Genomic DNA, 21325 nt, shown 5'->3' with positions numbered 1-21325 from the left:
GTGTAATGATTGGGAGAGGGGGGACAAGTGGTGAGATTGGTATAGAGATTGGAAAGGAAGATACGCATTGTGGTGAGATTGGTGTAGAGGTTGAGAGAGGAAAAGACACACTTAAATGAGATTGGTGTAGGGGTTGTGAAAGGGAGAGACCATTGTGGTGAGATTGTGTGGGGTTTGGGAGCTGGAGGGACACAATGTGGTGAGATTGGTTTATAGAGGGTAAGAGAGGAAAAGACTCTCTTTGGTGAGATTGGTGTGGGATCTAGTGAAGAAGAAACACATTGTGGTGAAATTGATGTAAGGGTTGGGAGAGGAAAAGAAAACTTTTGGAGATTGGTGTAGGGACTGTGTGTGTGTGTGTGTGAGAGAGAGAGAGAGAGAGATACATTGTGGTGAGATTGGTGTAGAGGTTAGTAGAGGGAGAAATACATTGTGGTTAGATTGGTGTAGGGGTTTGGGAGAGGAGAGACACATTGTGGTAAGATTGATGTAGGGACTGGATGAGGGAGGGGCACATTGTGTTGAGATTGGTGTACGGATTGGGAGAGGGGGAGATTCGTTTAAGGGTGAGGTCAGTTTTCTAATTTTTGACAAGAAATATAAAAGGAGAGGGGGGGGGGGGGGTTGTAGTCCAGATTCCACATTTGTCGATATCTTTCCGCAGAGCTTATTAAAAAAGCAATAACACTTCAGTTGTTATTTTCACCGTCTGAAAAAATATCAATTTTATTCAATCGATAAATTACAGTATTTTATTTTAAAAATGTAATAAATTATTGGCGTGAACAAATTTATAGTAGTATACTATGATCAGACGGTTGGAGGGACTCTAATCTAATATTGATATCTAATCGATTTTATTGCAACTGATCTAGTGAATGTTGTATCGAATAGAATCTTACTATGAAAATTTAAATCTTTCAGAATGATATCTCTGGCAACTCGACTGCTTTCCAGGGAATTATAATGTATGTTTGGGATGCGTCCACTGGCGTACTTGAGCAGTCTAAAGGGGTGTACTCTGCCGGATATAATAACTCCGGAAGCGGCGATCAATGTGCGGCTATTGAAGATGCAAAGATGTTTGAAATGATTATAAATGGTACGAGAAATTGGTTTCCTTATATAAATAGTTAAAATATTTAAGTATCTTTGTAATTTTCTCTCTTATCAGGCACTTATAATTATATATGATAAGATTAAAAAATTTACAAAGATGTAAGAGATCGACAAAAAGATGTACTAGTAGTTTGCTACAAGACTTGGAGTGTTGCACAAGGACTTGTCAAGATCTTTTGGCTCCTTATACCACTCCGACACTATATAGCCCCTGGAGGTATAGTACAGTGGAATCTATGAAGAATTCTCTCTGTATGCAGATATTCCTAATGGAAAGGTTGTTGGACTGGCTCTCAGAGCGAGGTTTGTAACTAGACAGGATGTTAATTACGCCCAGTTTTACGACAGCTTGGAGAAGTTTGCCTTTGGAAGGGTTACGGGAACCAGTAACGTTCGAAACATGGCTGAATACGACGCATACGTCCTCATTACAAAAACAGGTGCTTTTCTGTTTTTTTCTTTGAATTGCATTTTCTTCATAATAATCTCAGAGTTTATAGGCTAAGCAGTTTGAAAAACATGTGACAATATTTAAAGGGGCATTTTATTGGAGGTGGGGAATCAATACAATCCAGAATATTCGCGAAGTAGAAATCTAGTAAATTACCGAGAACTCAACATGTTTTGTCATCAGTGACATCCATGCTACGGGCAGTAAAATCGGAGTTATACCTTCATGATGAAATCAAATGACGACAAAGGATCTTGCTAAGCCTTGATTTAAAAAGAAATGTACAGAACAGGAAGGGGAAATGAAAAGTATTCTAAATGGAAATAAAAGTAATGTGTTTATTTTCTTGAAATTTGAGGATGATAGCTGCAGGTTATCATGCACGTTCCTCAGGTTTTACTGCGTTCAGTTGAAATTTTTTTTTTTTTTTTTTTTTTTTTTGGTATAGTCTTAAGTCTTTTTTTTTTCAGGCGATTGCAATTCCACTCAAGAATGGCTTAACAGGGAAGAAAGTAGGCAGGTTAAAGTAGCAGAGGTTTATCACCAAGACACTAACGTTACATTTACTGTCAGTAGCTTTGTCAATAGAGATAACAAAGAAGGCACCTATACACAGGCAAGAAGCGAAGAAGGTGATGATTTACTAAAGCATGTTTTCCAAATTATTCCTAAAAGATTTTACATGCTAAATTTCTTTAAGTTTTTTTCCCCTTTTCATTCCTTTAGACCCGGAACTTCTGCAAAATTCTGATTTTGAGAGCACATCATTTGCCGGAAACTGGGTTTGTCCCCAGTGCATTATGACTACTTACAGCAACGACACCTATAGGGGAAGCCGTTCAGTTTTGGTCACAAATAGGTACTAAACTAAACTGTTTCAAGACCTGAAAAACAAGAACTTCATTCAATTATTCACAATTACCCGACTGGAGACCTTTCATGCATAAAAAAGTCTTTGTCTTGTGAAATGCAGATCATGTACAATTAAAAAAGAGTATGTTTACAAATCCAAATACTTGTTATTCAGTCAATTTCTCCTATAATAAAAGAATTGACATAATTTCTGTTTTACTTATTACAGGAAACAGACTTACTCTACCCCTCGGCAGCGTGTGGCAATTACACCAGGTTATAACTATATCTACACGACTTACTTCAAACTGCTAAACCTACCGAAAGGCACTGACTATACAAAACTGGATCTCAAAGCCAATGTCAAAATCAACGGTAGAAATCCAAAGTTAATTACAAAGTTCTTGTATTATTTAACAATCGATTTTATAGTTGAACTTCGGTATCTCGCACGTCGATATCTCGAATACCATGGGTTTGTCGAAGTGAGTAAGAAGTCCAAACCATTTCTTCTTCATGTATTTTAACCTCAGTATGCCAAATCCTCGGATATCTTGAAATTTCATGGTCCCATCAACTACGAGATAAAGAAGTTTGACTATCTTTACATATACAATCTACAAGACTCGGTCGCTATCGCTTGATTCCCATGCTTTCTAAATTGTACGTAAGTTTCCTACCATCAAGATATTGACTTTTTTTTTTTAATAGGATCATCAAAATTCTTAAGGCTCGCAACTATGCCTCTTCAGCAAGTTAAGTTTGGCTGGACGGAAATCGGTGGAGACTTCTTGGCACCTGATGGTAAATACGTCTCAAATAAACATCTGAAACTGGAAGTTTAAATGACTTTTAACAGCATGTCAAAATTCGTCATGAATTATTTCTTATTTCTTTCAGGGGCAACAGAGGCTCAAATTTATATAAGCATCCAAAGCAAAGAAATAAATTTCATTCAGGATTTTGCAAGTATGAAACGGTTAAAACCAAATCTAAACTGGATGGAGCTTGCCAAGTCCCGAATAAATCGTATCCGAAAGGCGCCGATTAGTTTCAGGTGAATATTTATTTTCTAATCTGAAAAAAAGTTTGAAATCAAAGTCAGAAGCTGTGGTTTTGCTGCTGTGGTCTTTTAGATATTGTTGATATTTTTTAGGCTTTCTGGACCACGGATTGAGGGAGTTGATGTCGAGGTTAAATTTGCTAATCGTATTTAAACAATTAAATAAAGACAAAACACCCTTTGTTCCAAGGCACAGAAAATGAAACAACATTTACATGGATTTTATAGTACTAACCAGTCTTTTTAGTAGTAGCAAAATAAATTTTAGTCATTTTCTATTGCTTAACTTAAAATATTTCAAATAATTCCAACTAAATTACCACAAAAATCTATTTTTTTAGCTTATCCAACGGAAAGGGACTTTTCCATTTGGAACAGCCATTAAACTTGATAAATTTAATGTACCTGAATACCAGTTTTTTACCGATTTTGTGCTCAGACATTTCAACTGGGCAGTCATAGCAAACAAATTAAAATGGTATGGAATAGAGAGAATACAGGTATGAAAATGAATATTAAAGTTGACTGTTATCCTTAGATATTGAGGTAAATGAAAATGTAATTTTATACAATAAAACATGAAAAGACTGAGGATGAATGCACAAATACTTCAATATGAATCAACTTCCATTTTTATAGGATCAAAGTGATTATTCTTTATCATTGGCCGCCTTAGAAGTACTGGAAGCCCACGGGTAATGGCTTTTAAAAAATGGAGAAATTAGTTCAATTTTTCTCTAACAAACCAGTCATCCGTCATCAATTGATGTATAATGTCTACCTTTTTCATTTACAGAGTGAGGTCACGTGGTCACAATATGTTTTGGGGTGTGGAGAAATTTGTGAATTCCTGGTTGTATGGTATGTCACCCACAGAATTGGTGGCGGAAATCAAATCACACATTCAGGAAGTCGTAAACAACACAAAAGGAAGGCGAGTCATAATAATAAAATATTTCTATTTATTGTCTAAAGGTTATTAGATGTAAATGAAGGCAAAGATTATTACATTATTACGAGAAATTCAAACTAAAAATAAAACACAAAGAGCTTTATAAAAAGTTTGAAAGTGAATACGAGTTAATATAGATAAAAAACAAAGTTTGTTAAAACAATTCCTTTCTAAATCAACAGACTTGCTCATTGGGATGTTAACAACGAAAATCTCCATGGTGACTGGTTTGAGCGTAACACCACTGACCCAGATATCACACCAAAGATGTTCCAGTGGATCCACACCCAGGAACCGGAAACTAAACTGTTCCTGAATGACTACTCCATTATACCAAAACCAGACCTCACCACAGTAAGGCCCACATATCACATACCAAAACCAGACCTCACCACAGTAAGGCCCACATATCACATACCAAAACCAGACCTCACAACAGTAAGGCCCACATATCACATACCAAAACCAGACTTTACCACAGTAAGGCCCACAAATCACATACCAAAACCAGACCTCACCACAGTAAGGCCCACATATCACATACCAAAACCACACCTCACCACAGTAAGGCCCACAAATCACATACCAAAACCACACCTCACCACAGTAAGGCCTACATATCACATGTACCAAAACAAGACCTCACGACAGTAAGACCTACATATCCCATACCAAAACCAGACCTTACCACAGTAAGGCCTACATATCATATACCAAAACCAGACCTCACCACAGTAAGGCTCACACACTTATCACATACCAAAACCAGACCTCACTACAGTAAGGCCTACATATAACATACCAAAACCAGACCTCACCACAGTAAAGCCTACATATCCCATACCAAAACCAGACCTCACCACAGTAAGGCCCACTTATCACATACCAAAACCAGACCTCACCACAGTAAGGCCCACATATCACATACCAAAACCAGACCTTACCACAGTAAGGCCCACAAATCACATACCAAAACCAGACCTCACCACAGTAAGGCTTACACACTTATCACATACCAAAACCAGACCTCACTACAGTAAGGCCTACATATCACATACCAAAACCAGACCTCACTACAGTAAAGCCTACATATTACATACCAAAACCACACCTCACCACAGTAAGACCTACATATCACATACAAAACCAGACCTCACCACAGTAAGACCTACATATCACATACCAAAACCACACCTCACCACAGTAAGACCTACATATCCCATACCTAAACCAGACCTCACCACAGTAAGACCTACATATCACATACCAAAACCACACCTCACCACAGTAAGGCTTACAGAGTTATCACATACCAAAACCAGACCTCACCACAGTAAGATATCACATACCAAAACCAGACCTCACCACTGTAAGAAATCACATACAAAAACCAGACATCACCACAGTAGGACCTACATATCCCATACCTAAACCAGACCTCACCACAGTAAGACCTACATATCACATACCAAAACCACACCTCACCACAGTAAGACCTACATATCCCATACCTAAACCAGACCTCACCACAATAAGACCTACATATCACATACCAAAACCAGACCTCACCACAGTAAGATATCACATACAAAAACCAGACATCACCACAGTAAGACTTACATATCACATACCAAAACCAGACCTCACCACAGTAAGACCTACATATCCCATACCTAACCAGACCTCACTACAGTAAGACCTATATATCACATACCAAAACCACACCTCACCACAGTAGGGCCTACATATCACATACCAAAACCAGACCTCACCACAGTAAGACCTACATATCCCATACCTAACCAGACCTCACTACAGTAAGACCTATATATCACATACCAAAACCACACCTCACCACAGTAGGGCCTACATATCACATACCAAAACCAGACCTCACCACAGTAAGACCTACATATCCCATACCTAAACCACACCTCACCACAGTAAGTTTTACAGACTTATCATGAGCAGTGCTGACAAAATGTTTGTTTAATTCTAAATTAAAAAAATTGCCTGCCATGTTATAGGTGTTTTATAATCAAAGCTTAAAACTTTTTTACAGGCTATCAAGAATCAAGCTGTGCGATTTTTGAAAGATAACGTACCTATTCATGGCATTGGGGCACAGAGTCATTTTTATACCACTAACATTGATATGGATGTCATAAAGGTAAAATTTCACGTATCAGTAATGTCCTTTGGTTTTTGAACACATTATTATACTAGTATACTTTTGATTTTGCCCATTTTATGGCAAACAGAGCACACAATTCCGCCTTCAGGACGTAGAAGTATAGGATGTACAGGAACTCGGATCATTTGATCTTTTAGTGTATGGATTTTTGGCAGTTTATTTTGAAATTTTCTTACATAAAAAAAAGAGAAAAAATCTTTTTTGTAAAAAAAATCTACAACTTTTTGACAAAGTAAAAAAAAAAATGTAAACAACTTGCCCAAATCTGAAAAACCTATTTCGTGGGAGGAAGAAAGAGGGGGGGGGGGGGGGGGTCGGCTGTAAATACCAGACATTGACAAAATCATTATGGGCGTGGAAGTCACTTTTTTCAAGTCCATTTTCTTCAGATACATGACTTTCCTTACCATTTTGCATGGGCTCTGTGTTTCATAGAAAGGTGGGGGATCCAAGGTATTTTGTTTCATTATTTTACTTAATAAATTTTATAATTCTCAAAATCCCAAAGAGGGGGGTCCGAACCACCCGATCCCCCTCTAGATCCGCGCATGGGAGTATTAGCAAAAAAATACCGAAGGACTTAAATTTCTGACGAAAGTGGAATGATACTGTAAATAATATACTATTTTTGCACTTATTGATTCTTGTGAAAATTTATTCCAATTGATTTTGAACAATGGGATATGACACTTTACTGATGTGTTTGATTTAATATTTAGGATTGCCACGTCATTATTTATACACAGCTGCAAGAAAAAATATACCTAAGATACATCATTTAATGTAATGTACTTATTAATCTAACGTAGTATAGATTGGACAAATTGTCAGAATCGAGACTAGAAGTCTGGGTCACGGAGCTGACGGTGGATGAAGCTGATGACGTAAAGAAAGCTGGGGCTCTAGAGAAACTTCTTACTATGTACTTCAGTCACCCATCTGTTGGCGGGGTCATTCTGTGGCACTTCTGGAATGAGTCTTTGTGGCATCCGAACGAGAATCTGTTTGATGGACCAGACCTCAAGGTACAGCTTTTTATTTTACTTTTGTTTTAGTTTTTCCTTTTCCCCCCACTATTCTGTATTCGTTTCACTGTAAATTGTTGAAAAATAGACAGCAATACATTGACTGAATTGTAAATATTTATTTACACGTAGATTAAAGCGAAATAAAGTTTTATGCCTTTCCATTTTTGTAGGAGCGATACATTTTTTTCTGTTGATATACATGTGTATATATATTTATATAGAACGCTTACTGTTAAGCTAATATGGAGTGAATTCGGAAAAATATCCCATCTCTCTTCTACAGAAGTTTGTTTCCATTACTTTTAAAGGATGAAGCAATAGGATGGCGTTACCCCTTCCAACTCAGGAAAAATATTCTCACCCAACGATTTACAAACAAAATTCATATTAAGATTTTTCAGTAGTTTTTGATTCATTGTTTATTGTTATGATAAGTTTCATAAATCCAAAAAAAAAGACTTGTCCAAGATATAGCTATAAGTACCTATGAGTTGATCCAATACATAGAAAAACTGCAAAGCTTGTATTATAAATTCCTGTGATTGTTCACAATGTATAGCCAAATGCCGCGGGTCAGAAGTTTTTGGATCTGGTTCACAGAGTCTGGAAGTCTACAATCAAACAAAGCATCACTTCCGGTCAGACTTACAACAGAACGGCATTCTTAAGAGAATACAGCCTGAACGTTAAACGGAATAGCCAAGTCATCTACCGACAAAATCTCACTCTGGATTCTAATGGGAAGGACATCTCTGTTTATTTTACCGGTAGATCATGTTTACCTGATTATATTTTAACTTTAATTTTGTTAATTAAATGTTAGTCTATTTAGGAAAAAAAGCCCAGCTCAATTGACATTTTTAATGAGACACTCTCTTAATTTAAAAATTTCATGTTGTTAAATTCGAACTAACCTGTTTCTGAAAGATCTGAGTGATGACTGTAAGCATGTACATGTATAAGTTTACGCAATACACAAGACGAAAAATGGCCGACGAAAAGAAATAGCAAATCGTCACCTTACGAAGGCCTTAAAGTAAAATTTGCAGACTTTAGTATATAAATAACCATGTCTCCTCTTGCTGAATTAAATTACCCTTTCTTCATTTTGCAGAAGACAAACAAACAGTTTCACATGTTCAGATCGGTAAGTGATTGAGTTTTGTTTAAATGTTTATTGAAATATATGTTTAAAAGTACGATGGACGACAGCGGCCGCCACTTTTAATTAAGAATATTGTCATTTTGTACAGCGTTTTTTGTCGTTCTTCTTTTCAAATAAAAGATTTTGAATAAATGGTTAAGTGTAAGTCTACCATATGTTGGTAAAAAGTAAGATTATGCTGTTAAGTGTACCATACGCCGGTTAAGTGTAAGATTATGTTGTTTAGTCAACCATACGTCGGTTAAGTGTAGGACTATGTTGTTTAGTCAACCATACGTCGGTTAAGTGTAAGATTATGTTGTTTAGTCAACCATGCGTCGGTTAAGTGTAAGATTATGTTGTTTAGTCAACCAAACGTCGGTTAAGTGTAAGATTATGTTGTTTAGTCAACCAAACGTCGGTTAAGTGTAAGATTATGTTTTAGTGAACCATACGTCGGTTAAGTGTAAGATTATGTTTTTTTAGTCAACCACACGTGGGTTAAGTGTATGATTATGTTTTTATTGTATCATACGCCGGTTAAGTGTAAGACTATATGTTGTTAAGTCAACCATACGTCGGTTAAGTGTAAGATTATGTTGTTTAGTCAACCATACGTCGGTTACCTGTAAGATTATGTTGTTTAGTCAACCATACGTCGGTTAAGTGTAAGATTATGTTGTTTTGTGTACCATAGTATACGATTATGCTGTTTAGTGTACACTACGTCGGTTAAGTGTAAAATTATATTGTTTAGTGTACCATACGTCGGTTAGATGTAAGATTATGTTTTTAAGTATACCATACGTCGGTTAAGTGCAAGATTATGTTGTGTAGTGTACCATACGTCGGTTAAGTGTAAGATTATGTTGTGTAGTGTACCATACGTCGGTTAGATGTAATATTATGTTGTTTAGTATACTATACGTCGGTTAATTGTAAGATTATGTTATAAAATGAAGCAAACGATGGCAAAGTGTTCGATCATGTTTAGTGTACCATAAGGCGGTACGTAAAGTTTAAGATTATGTTATCAAGTGTACCATAAGGTGGGAAAGTGTAAGATTATGTTGTCATGTGTACCATACGTCGGTTAAGTTTAAGATTAAGTTGTTAAGTGTGCCATACGATGGTTAAGTGTAAGATTTTGTTTTCAAGTGTACCATACGTCGATGAAGTGTAAGATCGTCTTAAAAGTGTCCCATACGATGGTGAAGTATATGTACATGTACAAGATCGTGGTGTAAAGTGTATACCAATAGACAGTATAGTGCATTATCGCAATGTATAGAGTGCAACTTTATTAATTTGCTGTTCAGTAAATTAAAATCAATTTTTAAAGGGATTAAAAACAAAAAGACGCTAACTTGATTGAAGTTACATTAAGCACCATCTACTTTATTCCACTTTTCTTTTTCTAGGAACGTGGACATCCTACAGAGGGCAGTGTATTAAATCCCAGGGGAAGCGGCTCCGTGTCACGATTGACGTTGTGATTTTGTACTTCTCTATAGCTTATGCCTTCGTAACTTTTCTCTGATGTTTTATTTTCATTGACCTTTATATAATTATGTGCTCAATGCTTGTTGTGTAAGATATTTTTTTATTAAATAATTAAAAAGAATGCAAGTATTTCTCAGTTTTATTTTTTCCAGAGAAATAAAATTTATCCCTTAAAATCGATCATTCAAAGCATAACAACAATGAAGTAATACATACGTGTACTTGAATGCACTGTTAAATATCCATTCTGATATATACTGTACATTGAATGGTAATTTGTGTAAAATGTGTTTACGGGAAAAAAATTAAGCAATATCATTTTTGTTATTGAAATGACTCAAAATAAAAAAAGATGAAAAAAAAAAGTTTTGAAACAAAATTACGTTTATATACCATAGCTTTAAGAGAAGTTACGTAATAGACACTTCAGAGCGCTTGTTGTAAGGCGAAGTTAATTATCACTATTAATTATTCATATTGCTGGCAGTACTTCTAAAGAATAAAAAACAAAAAGTTACGACGCTGAATGTTTTAACTTTTCACTATGCACGCAATAATACAATGCTTAGATACAAGGCACCCGTACAGGCGCGGATCCAGAAATTTTTCCCGGGGGGGGGGGGGTAAAAAAAAATAATAATAGATAAAAAAAAGTTTTTAAAAAAAATCTAAATTCCCTTCCTTATCCAGAAAATTACTTGACAAGCAAAACAAGAAAAAATTTTCCAAACGAAAAACACCTATTTCGTGGTGGTGATGATGGGTACACGTTTTTTTTTTTGGGGGGGGGGGGTTAGTTCCAAAGTCATTTTTTATTTGCTTCAGTATATATTTACTTTTAATAATATATATTACTTTTAAAGGTATATATATACTTTTAATACCTCTGCACATCCAGGGGGATCCTGACCCCCCTCTAGATCCGTGCATGCCGTAAATTCCAAAAGTTTTAGATACGCTTTAACCGATTCAGGCTAAAGCAACTTAATGCATTATACATGTATTATAAGTACGAAGTCTTAAAGTTCCCCCTGGATCCGTCTATCTGTGTTCTTGTTAACAAATACTAGTACATGTATTCGTAAACTGCCTGATGCCTGCAGGACTGGTAACTGATAGAAGGAAAGGGGTCAAGATCTCAATCAACCTGTGGCAATTCTAAAACAACAGAGAAGCACGATCAATTGATGAAAAGATTACATTGCATATCATAAGCTCCAGAAACGAGGAGATATGATTGTGGAATCTCAGCACTTTTGTTTTTTGATATGCGAGCATGTACGACATTTATACGTAGAACACATGGGTTATGACTAAGTATGCTACTCTACGTACATAATTATACATTATGTGGGAGATTATATCATTCCCAGGTTAGTGTATGATTTCTGTATAATATATAAAATTGAGGGGAAAATGTTTTGTGGAATATTCGTTTTAAGGTAACATAATTAATTTTTGTTGCGGTTATGCTTATAGTTGCTTAATAGCTTAATAGTTTGTGTATTGCAGTATTATTATTGAAATATGTGATGCTAAATATCGGATTTGCAAGAATGCAGTCGTTTTAAATCATATTATCAACATGATAAGTTATATTGTACTTATATTGTACTTATATTGTACTTATATTGTACTTATCTAACACGTTTGTCTCATCTTCAGATGATGTGAGTTGATAAAATGACACTGACTTTGGAAAACATGACCTTGACCCAGCAAATAGAAGCCGAAAACACAACATTTGGTGGGTGGAATTACCTTTATTTCTGTTATCACAAATAATAACTGTCATTTGTATATAACTAACTACTATACGATTATTGCTGATTTTGTATGTCATTTAGTCTGGTGCAGTTAAACTACAGTATTTATGAAAACAATACGTCAGGTTTCATCTCTCATATTTACAATGTATTGGTAAGAAGATGTATCCCCCACACAGTCACTCGCCAAAAACAATATATATGTGTTGTTTTTGGCAGTAGCCGATCGAGGCATAATCATAAGCTCTATAAAATAACCAGGTGACCATTTGTGCTCTTGGAATCACAAAGCACACTTCTAAGCGACATTGTCTATAATTACAATTGTCTATAATCGACAATTCTTTGTTTTGATTTCATTGTACAATGTTTTGGTTCACATTTTTGTCCATATCCATAAATTAATGAATTTAATTGATATTGTTAATTGTCATCATAACTCTTTTGCGTTCCATTCATAGAAATTCGGATTAACTTCTTACAAACATCGAGAGAGAGAGAGAGAGAGAGAGAGAGAGAGGTACTATAGGAGCTTACACTGTGTTTTGTTTTTCTCTTAAATTTTAGCCGACGCCGTCCCAGATACTGTTTCCAGCTTAAATAGATGTTCCCTGGCCTGCATAATAATCATAATTGTCATCTTAGCTCTCGGATTCATAGTTTTTTGTTCAGTAATAATAAGAAAATGTATTGAAAGGACATACGTGTTACGGAGCCGAATTCAGTCTTTCATTGTTAGTGCACCTGTTTCCGGAGGTACGGATAGCGGTGAGGACGTCAATAAACCAACTTTTTATTTAGATACTCACAGTAGTGAATCAGGGAATACAGACAGTGAATATAAAAGAAACTCACTCTCGACAGACTCACACGTGGGCGGATCGACTATTAGAGATGCAGAAAGCAGAAACGGGTCGACAACAGGGGAACAAGTCTCGTGATCAATAAATATAGGAATTCAAATGAACGGACTTCACAAGGAAGAGCGCTCGTGAAATTCAGTATGCCCATTGTGGACTGGGAAATAAATATCTGTGCAGTATAGGACCGCATTGTTTGCTATGAAATCTTACGAACTTAAGAAGATGTCCAAAAAGTGTGTCGCAGCCGAACGAACATTTTATTTTTAGAATGAAATCACTATCTGGGCATTCGATGTGGACACGGAGCATTGTTATACTTAAATAAATCTAATATACAACAAGTCTAACATTTCCAATGTTTTACTGAGTGGTTAATGTCGATGTTGAACAGCTAGGTGAGATGTTGGACCTGTTGGTGAGATGTTGGACCGCTATGACGTTACGAATTGATTGAGTTGAGGAAGCTGTAAACACTGAGGAAAAATGTTTTGGATTTCGAGAAAATTGTATAATGGTGTGCATATTGTGTTTTTCTAGTTCATTATCAACATGGCTACCTAGCTGCCATATTTCACCAGGAAAAATGTTCTCAGACATTGAAGTAGGCAGTAAGAGAGCAGAAATCACCGTTGTACACTTATATTTGGAAAATACGCGCAAATAATGTTTTCATTCACTTTACTGTGGTGTTATATAATATTAAAATACGTTATTCAATTTCAAATTGTGACATTTACGGACAATTTTCATTTCACTGAACATCAAAGGGAAGATCACTCTATCAGCATAAAACTATACCAATGAATAATCAGCGTCCATAAGTTGCGGATAAACAAAATCACTAACATGTAAGCCAGTGCAAGATATGTCTTTATAAAAAATACAAGGTATAACAAAACAATTATTGTCGGGCAGATTGCGTTTTGTCGACCCCTTGAACCAAACTGCTTGCCCTAGGCAAACAGTTTATTTCTTGGATCCGACAAAACGCATGTTGCCCTCGAACCAAGTCAATAAATGTCTATTCCTATGAATTCCTATGTAAAACTTTGATCGCCCATTGTGGCCACGCCCTACCCCCTGGGGTCAAGATTTGAACAAACTTGAATCTACACTACCTGAAGATGCTTCTATATAAATATGACCAATCATGGCTTTGCTGTTCTTGAGAAGTTCTGTGAAGATTTTTTCCTATATATTCCTATGTAAAATTTTGATCCCTCATTGTGGCCCCACCCTACTCCTGGGTGACGATGATTTGAAGAAAATTGAATTAACACTATGTAAAGAAGGTTTCATATAAGTTTCAACTTTTTTGGCCCGGTGGTTCTTGAGAATAAGATTTTTAAAAGATACCACCAAATTTTCACTAATTCTTAATTATCTCCTCTTGAAAGAGGATGTAGCCCTTCATTTGTATAAACTTGAATTCCCTTTACCCAAGAATACTTTGTGGCAAGTTTGGTTGAAATTGGCCCAGTGGTTCTGAAGAAGAAGTCGAAAATATGAAAAGATTACGGACAGACGGACGACGGACATGTGATCAGAAAAGCTCACTTGAGCGTTCAGCTCAGGTGAGCTAAAAGCAATAAAACTTTATCTAGCCTAGGTAGATTATCATACGACATCATAGGTAAGACAAATAGTTTTACATGTATATTGTGCTATAAGAAAGATTGCAAGACAGGTTCCGGTCTTTGAAACATTCTCCATAGAAGTGCACGGAAATGTTCTTGTTGCGTACGTGTACAAGCCATGCTGAAATTGCTAGCATGCATGGCCGGTCTGGCTAGCCAAGTATAGTATATATAGCTTATCTTCGTTACTTATCATCAGTAAAACATTACTGCCGGGTTAAATCTCCCTCTGTATTGTAACGAGAGGCCGCATGTAGACGTTTCACCAGAAACAATAGATTAAATCTGGTTGTTTTGATTAAACGAAATGGACGATTTTCTCTTTATTGATGCATGTCAGGAGATGTAGATGTATTTAATAAGTAAACAAAAAGATAATTTCCAAGTCTTAATAACGAAAGTGTGATATTAGCAGTAAAAAATGATGCACTGAACCTTCAAAGCAAAGTTTGAAAGGAAAGCAGTTTTTATATATACACACATGAATAAAATTGACTCCCGTCAATAAAAGTCCAAAATAGGTGGGTAAAAGTTTACATTTTGGAGAAATCTCAAGAAAAGCAATATCTCATTTTTGGTTTTGAACTATCCATATGTACTTAATTTTCTGGGGCTTTTTTTTTTTTGAGCTACTAAAGGGGTCCGACAAAGTTTTACATTGGGATATAAAAACAAATTCTTTAAGGAATCTTCTCAAGAACAACAGGATCAAAATTAATCATATTAATATAAAAATTTCCACATATAGCTTAGATTAATTCTGTTTGATCAGTCATAGCTTTTCAGGCAATATGTTATAGGGGAAGAGATTGCCTCAGGTGGGCGTTGTGGCCCTTCGCCTCTTATAAAAGAAATTTCATGCAAAAATTGAAGGATAAAAAGAAAAAATTTGCGATCATCTATTTACAAAATACTACATTCGTTCGCGAATTTTCTCAGATTGATTTTATTAACGTCAATCATAGTCCTCTTATTTTTTCCAGTAGGAGTTGCGGTTCCTTGCCTATTCTTTTAGAAATACCTTGTTTCTGCGTTTAGCCATCCTCACAATGTCAAGGTTTTGTGATTTCGGAACTCCACACAAACCCTTGACACAAGTCGCTATTTAAAAGCTGGGCTAAAAAGCTACTACATGTATTTCATTTGTTCTTGGTCTAGGACTGGAACCAATCAGAAAACAGCTTTTATTGTAGGTAAGTTTTGTAAATAAATATGACTCGTCTTTAAATTGGAAAGTGTCGATATTGTAGGATTTGTGACTAGTTACATTAAATGAAACATCGGGGATTACTTTTTGGAAGATCGCCCTCCTAACAATCACAAAAGATATGCTGTGGAGTTGGGCCATTTGAAAACGACGGATTTGAAAAATATATTCTCATTGGTTAGTTTATGATTAACCACTACGTCATGTGTAACCACAAACCCAACTTTCAAATAACGACTTATGTCAAGGGTTTGTGTGGAGTTCCGAAATCACAAAACCTTGACATTGTGAGGATGGCGTTTAGCATGATGAAAAATTGCTCACTACCAATTCAGCCCAAGTTTTCATAATAAATACATTTATTCTTCAAACTTATTTTTATCAAAAATTTTTGCGTGTTGAGCTTGAGCATTGGGCAAAATGCGTGATTAATTTCCACGATAATTTCCACACGTTGTAAGAGTACAGTACCAAAACTCGAAGCAAGATTCTTATTCTCCTGTTGACTCGGTCATTTTACGGAAAATTCTCGTTTAATACGTTATATTTCCATTAGTGAACTCTTCAAAATTAGAGGCGCGTTTGGTCGTCTGACTGGGACAGTATGGCGTTGCGGATAATACAAATCATGCTAATCTCAATCCAATTTTTAAATGTTAAATGTATTTGTCATTCCAATTAAAGAATAGAAGAAGTAAAAGACAAATGTAAGAGAGCGAGAACCCTAAATTTATCATCCATTAATAAAAAATTCGACATTTCCGAGGCATGTGTATTGCAATATTAGATGTAGCATACGATAAATAGATACATACAATCAACAATAGATATAAATTGATATCGTTGTCATTCCTACTCTTGATGTTTATAAAGTCCACAACAATAAAATCTTTCATTTGCATTTTCTTAGGAATTGTTCATCGACATTTAACATATTGTTTACATGTTTATGTTACATTTGTCCCAGAAATCCCGCGAGATTTGTACATTTTCCGACTTTTTCACAAAAGAGCGCACTAAGAAGTATAACTCTTCCATAGTGGAAATAGAACGTAATCTCAATTTTAAAAAAAAATCGTCTTTATTGGAGGGATACGACACATACAGCATAATAAAAAATCATCAGTAGAAATAACTTATAATTCATGTATGGTAAAAAGACTGTAAGATGTAAGCTACAACGAAGTTCTATGTGCCGATTCGTGTTCTTTACCTAGATTTTGTGCCCATTCTGAGATGATGAAAGAATAAAGTCTTAATTCTCTACAATGTACAAATCTATTTGCTTTGAAATCATGAAGAGGAGATACAATCCAAAAAAGATTTTCATATTGCATCTCAAACAACTGCCAAACGTGTTAATATAATTATGCAAATTTTGAGATTCGGCATTATTGTTAATCAGTACCTAACAGATAAATGAAATTTTGATTGAAGTCTAGGTCTGTGTCATAATCCTGGCACTGACCTAGAATTAACCAGTGGAGATGTTAGAACTATACATTTAAATTCTGTGTTGAAGACACCTCCTTAGAGCAGAAGCGAATCTTTCCCTGACAGACCATACGGATCTGAAATTATTGCAGATTATCTAAATCTTTTTCGTAAGCTCGGAAAAGCGCGTTGGAGAAGCAATTGACGAAATCCACAAATACATCTGTTTGTCCTCTTCCTCATTTAAGAAGTGTGAATGCATTGGTTAGTAAAATTATTACAGCGTCCTAGTAATATCGTCTTCTACTTTAATGAATGAATGCACTGTTGAAGGCCGAAAAAACGTGGAATATATGTAAATGTTGTTTATAATATTGTAAGTCTTGCCCTAGCATGTGGACATGAAAGCCGTACGGCCTGCAAAAACGTAAGGTTTTATACTTATAAGGCAAGCCTTACCGTGTGTACCGGCCCTAAGAGGTTCTGGAGGATTCGCCCCTGAGCCCCATTAGGACTATGTCCTGGACCCACTGGGTGCCCAGACACCTGGCTTGTTGTCCTCCACCTTAAAGGAATCCTGGATCCACCACTGAGTAGAAATATCTATAGATCTATTTGGGTTTTTGAAGATTTTAAATATTGAACCTTAAGGATATCCGATCCTCAGCCAGGAAGAATAACTCTTAAAATCATTATTTAATTCAAAAAGTCCCAAAAGGAAGATGGAAACTGAAATCTTTTCGTTCAACAATTTTCATTTTATGCATCTCAATATGATTCAAGGTTCTTTGAAGTCTTCGAAACAGTATTGTAAAAAAGCTGACATTTTTACTCCATAAAAGAACAAAATCAAAATAAATACATTTTTAGAGAGATCGAATTTCCTGTAATCTAGCCTTAGATACCATTACTTATTACCATAAGATGAAATTGCATTAATCTCGATGGAGATTCGGCTCGGCTAGATATTTGGTCTGACGCCTCCCGAATCTCGAGACAGTCCTTCATAATTCATGTCTGGAAATTAAGCCCCAACTTCGGCCGACTATAACAAGAATTATTCAGCTAGGCGACACTGCCGTTCGCTTCAATTAAGTCATTTAGTTGTTTAATTAACTCTCTGTCACTATTATTTCTACATTGCTTACCGTCTAGGCATGTAAATCCCAACATAAAAAACATTCACTGAAATCTCCGTTCAAAATATGGCTCCCCTAACGTAATTGTTTATCTCCTAGCATTAAAGAGTTCCTATATAGTCTGTTTTCTTTTATGTGATTCTGAACCACTGTCTACTGTGGCTATTGTATAAATGGATTTAAGTAAACAGACTATAGGAACTCTTTAATGCGAGGAGATAAACAATTACCTTAGGGGAGCCATATTTTGAACGGAGATTTCAGTTCAATGTTGGGATTTACATGCCTAGACGGTAAGCAATGTAGAAATAATAGTGACAGAGAGTTAATTAAACAACTAAATGACTTAATTGAAGCGAACGGCAGTGTCGCCTAGCTGAATAATTCTTGTTATAGTCGGCCGAAGTTGGGGCTTAATTTCCAGACATGAATTATGAAGGACTGTCTCGAGATTCGGGAGGCGTCAGACCAAATATCTAGCCAAGCCGAATCTCCATCGAGATTAAAATTGCATGTGATCTGTGATGTTTTGTAATAGTAGAACGAGCTATTTACAGCATGTATTACGTAACAATCAAAGTAAATAGAAGAACTAAATACTGCATATATATATATATATATATATATATATATATATATATATATATATATATATATATATATATATATATATACATGCAATTTTCTCCGAATGCCTGGATACCTACTAGTATTCTATTTTATTCTAAAATATATTTGTTGATCAATTTTGAATTAGAAAATGCATAGCTGGTGCTTTTATTTGCGTTTCCTGAAAATATATACATGTATGAGTTTATGAATAATTATGATGCAATTCAATGATGAACTTTGAAGAGATACCATGGGTAAATATCCATTGTTTTGTGAATTCAGAGATATTTTTGTGAACATTTTTAGTTACACAACTGCTGATTTTCAAAATCTGAGGATCGGTCAACCTTAAGGAAGCTCTTAACACTAATAAAACTTTTTTTTTTTACTTTGAGGAAATTTTAATATTTAAAGGTATACACTGAGTTTATCCAGGTCAATTTCAACATAGGGTACCTGTCATACAAGTATTTCCTCGGGAAAATTGTTCAAAGAAAATGACTTATCAATGAACAGAAATCACAACTGTTTATAGCGAGCAGCGCTGCTCGCGAAGCGAGCTCAATAGACTAACGTGTAAGAACAGAGGAAATTCGGAATGAAATCTGTACATACGTCAAGCAATTTTTCCACTCTCTACCATCGGCTCATACATTCAGTTCTGTCGTTGGCTCGCGTATATCACAGTGATAAGCACGAGCACGTAAAAATAGTGCGTTTGTTTAGATTAATTATAATTAAATGCCTGCACCTTGTTTCTCTTTTAAATGTGCATAGACACAGATTTGCAGTTGATATTTTCTCAAATTTTCTGTATAATATCAGGACTTATATATTGCAATAGCATTTCACACGAAAATATATTAAAAATCTTATTTCATCTAAAAGTTATTGAAACTTCAAATTTCTGGACGGGTTTAATTGACACATCCTTGCACTTTCACAAATTTTAATTTTATTCTTAATACTTAGGAAAAGTGGCAATCTTGTTGTGTATTAATGAAAACTATTAAAACTTTAATCCAGAAATATAATTATATTCAGAGCAGAAATGTCCGAAGGCAAAACCCCTTCACAAGTATCGTCATTCCGCGCTTAATGTTGTGTACAGAGTATAGCAAATTGAACACACCCGTGAAACGTACACGGTTTTTGTAAACAGAGCACGAGCTCTGTTATCGTCAAGGTTTACGATTCACCGGGTGTGTTCAATTGTTAAAGTTTGCACACACCACTGAGCACGGACTGACAATAAACCGTGTGTATGTTTTGCATTCGAACATTTCGACTCTGAATTTTCTGGATTATAGTTTCAATATTTTTCATTAATACACAACAAGATTGCCACTTTTCCTAAGTATTAAGAATAAAATTGAAATTTGTGAAAGTGCAAGGATGTGTCAATCAAACCCGTCCAGAAATTTAAAGTTTCAATAACTTTTAGATGAAATAAGATTTTTAATATATTTTCGTGTGAAATGCTATTGCAATATATAAGTCCTGATATTATACAGAAAATTTGCGAAAATATTAACTTCAAATCTGTGTCTATGCACCTTTAAGGTAGACATTTACTAAGTATATCTAGAACTATTAGTTTAATTTGAAATAATCCTTGGAATGTCAAGTTTTTTATGTTATGTCAAAAATCTTGACGTGAGCCCATCCTAGTCTTGTCCCATGATCCCTTGCACTTATCCCGATAACGAAGTGCAAGGGATCATGGAACAAGACTAAGCCCATCCCAGAGGTGTCTGAGAGAGAAACGAACGACAACTCTGCAACGGAGATTGCAAATTTTCTGGTGCAACATTCCCAGAATTCCTTCGCTACCAGGGTTCCATGCGAAATTATTAAAAAACATACAAAAGACCAAGGATAATTGTTCCTCACCAAAAGATACGTTTACTTGCTTCAGGTCTATGGATTGATTTACTTTATCTCGGTCTAATATATAAATGTTGAACCTCCTCCCCCCCCCCCCCCCCGCCCCGAAAAAGGATATTTATTTTTGCTTAGCACAGATTTTTCAGGTAAGTTGTAATTTTTTCTGGCTGGATCACCCTTTCAAAAACGAAACTACGTGCCTGGTTCGAAGAGAAAACAATTCAGAGAAAGAAAGAGAGAGAGAGAGAGAGAGAATTCAATTCGCCTCAAAGATTCACATGTATTTGTAAGATTTGAAACACATTAACAGTAAATCTTTATAACGTTTAACGAAAAATTAAGTTCATGAACCTTATCTCAACATGAACTTGTTATGAAAGGTTTAATATCAGGTCATTTTTATAGTCTTTGAACATTTCAAGATGAACTCTCGCCATCTCGATCGTCATCGACTCCTTACAATTCCAACGATCG

At 35.5% G+C, this 21325-nt stretch overlaps 2 protein-coding genes across 3 annotated transcripts; both read left to right on the top strand.

The window, feature by feature from the left end:
- The first annotated feature begins 500 nt into the window (after positions 1 to 500).
- On the top strand, positions 501 to 10343 carry LOC133188676 (uncharacterized). Its single transcript, XM_061324178.1, has 18 exons — positions 501 to 566; positions 925 to 1102; positions 1380 to 1559; positions 2041 to 2202; positions 2297 to 2429; positions 2652 to 2797; positions 3134 to 3226; positions 3323 to 3479; positions 3579 to 3615; positions 3827 to 3985; positions 4125 to 4180; positions 4282 to 4419; positions 4620 to 4791; positions 6500 to 6607; positions 7441 to 7656; positions 8219 to 8426; positions 8774 to 8806; positions 10225 to 10343. Exons 1-18 carry the CDS (start codon positions 501 to 503, stop codon positions 10341 to 10343), a joined length of 2361 nt encoding a protein of 786 aa, XP_061180162.1.
- A 1106-nt stretch (positions 10344 to 11449) lies between these two features.
- LOC133188940 (uncharacterized) lies at positions 11450 to 13659 on the top strand. 2 transcript variants are annotated; one of them, XM_061324410.1, is made up of 4 exons: positions 11660 to 11748; positions 11972 to 12053; positions 12640 to 12848; positions 12977 to 13659. In XM_061324410.1, the coding sequence occupies exons 2-4, from the start codon at positions 11990 to 11992 to the stop codon at positions 13115 to 13117; spliced, it is 414 nt and encodes a 137-aa protein (XP_061180394.1). In that variant the 5' UTR covers positions 11660 to 11748; positions 11972 to 11989; the 3' UTR covers positions 13118 to 13659. The 2 variants fall into 2 exon arrangements, 1 of the variants encoding a protein (XP_061180394.1); XR_009721348.1 differs by having other exon boundaries at positions 11450 to 11679; positions 12640 to 13094.
- The last annotated feature ends 7666 nt before the right edge of the window (positions 13660 to 21325 follow it).

The sequence above is a fragment of the Saccostrea echinata genome, unplaced genomic scaffold (assembly GCF_033153115.1).
Source record: "Saccostrea echinata isolate AGI-Se365-2 ecotype Australia unplaced genomic scaffold, CSIRO_AGI_Sech_v1 ptg000016l, whole genome shotgun sequence".
Lineage (NCBI taxonomy): Eukaryota > Metazoa > Mollusca > Bivalvia > Ostreida > Ostreidae > Saccostrea > Saccostrea echinata.
This window is presented reverse-complemented; position numbering and strand designations above follow the sequence as displayed.

Bases quoted from the DNA above. Each gene is read 5' to 3' on its own strand.
- LOC133188676 (XM_061324178.1), top strand. From the start codon at position 501: ATGAGGGAGGGGCACATTGTGTTGAGATTGGTGTACGGATTGGGAGAG. The intron at 3,480-3,578 runs GTGAATATTTAT...GATATTTTTTAG, and splicing joins AAGGCGCCGATTAGTTTCAG to GCTTTCTGGACCACGGATTG. The intron at 7,657-8,218 runs GTACAGCTTTTT...CACAATGTATAG, and splicing joins TTGATGGACCAGACCTCAAG to CCAAATGCCGCGGGTCAGAA.
- LOC133188940 (XM_061324410.1), top strand. From the start codon at position 11,990: ATGACACTGACTTTGGAAAACATGACCTTGACCCAGCAAATAGAAGCC. The intron at 12,054-12,639 runs GTGGGTGGAATT...CTTAAATTTTAG, and splicing joins AGCCGAAAACACAACATTTG to CCGACGCCGTCCCAGATACT. The intron at 12,849-12,976 runs GTCAATAAACCA...AGATGCAGAAAG, and splicing joins GTACGGATAGCGGTGAGGAC to CAGAAACGGGTCGACAACAG.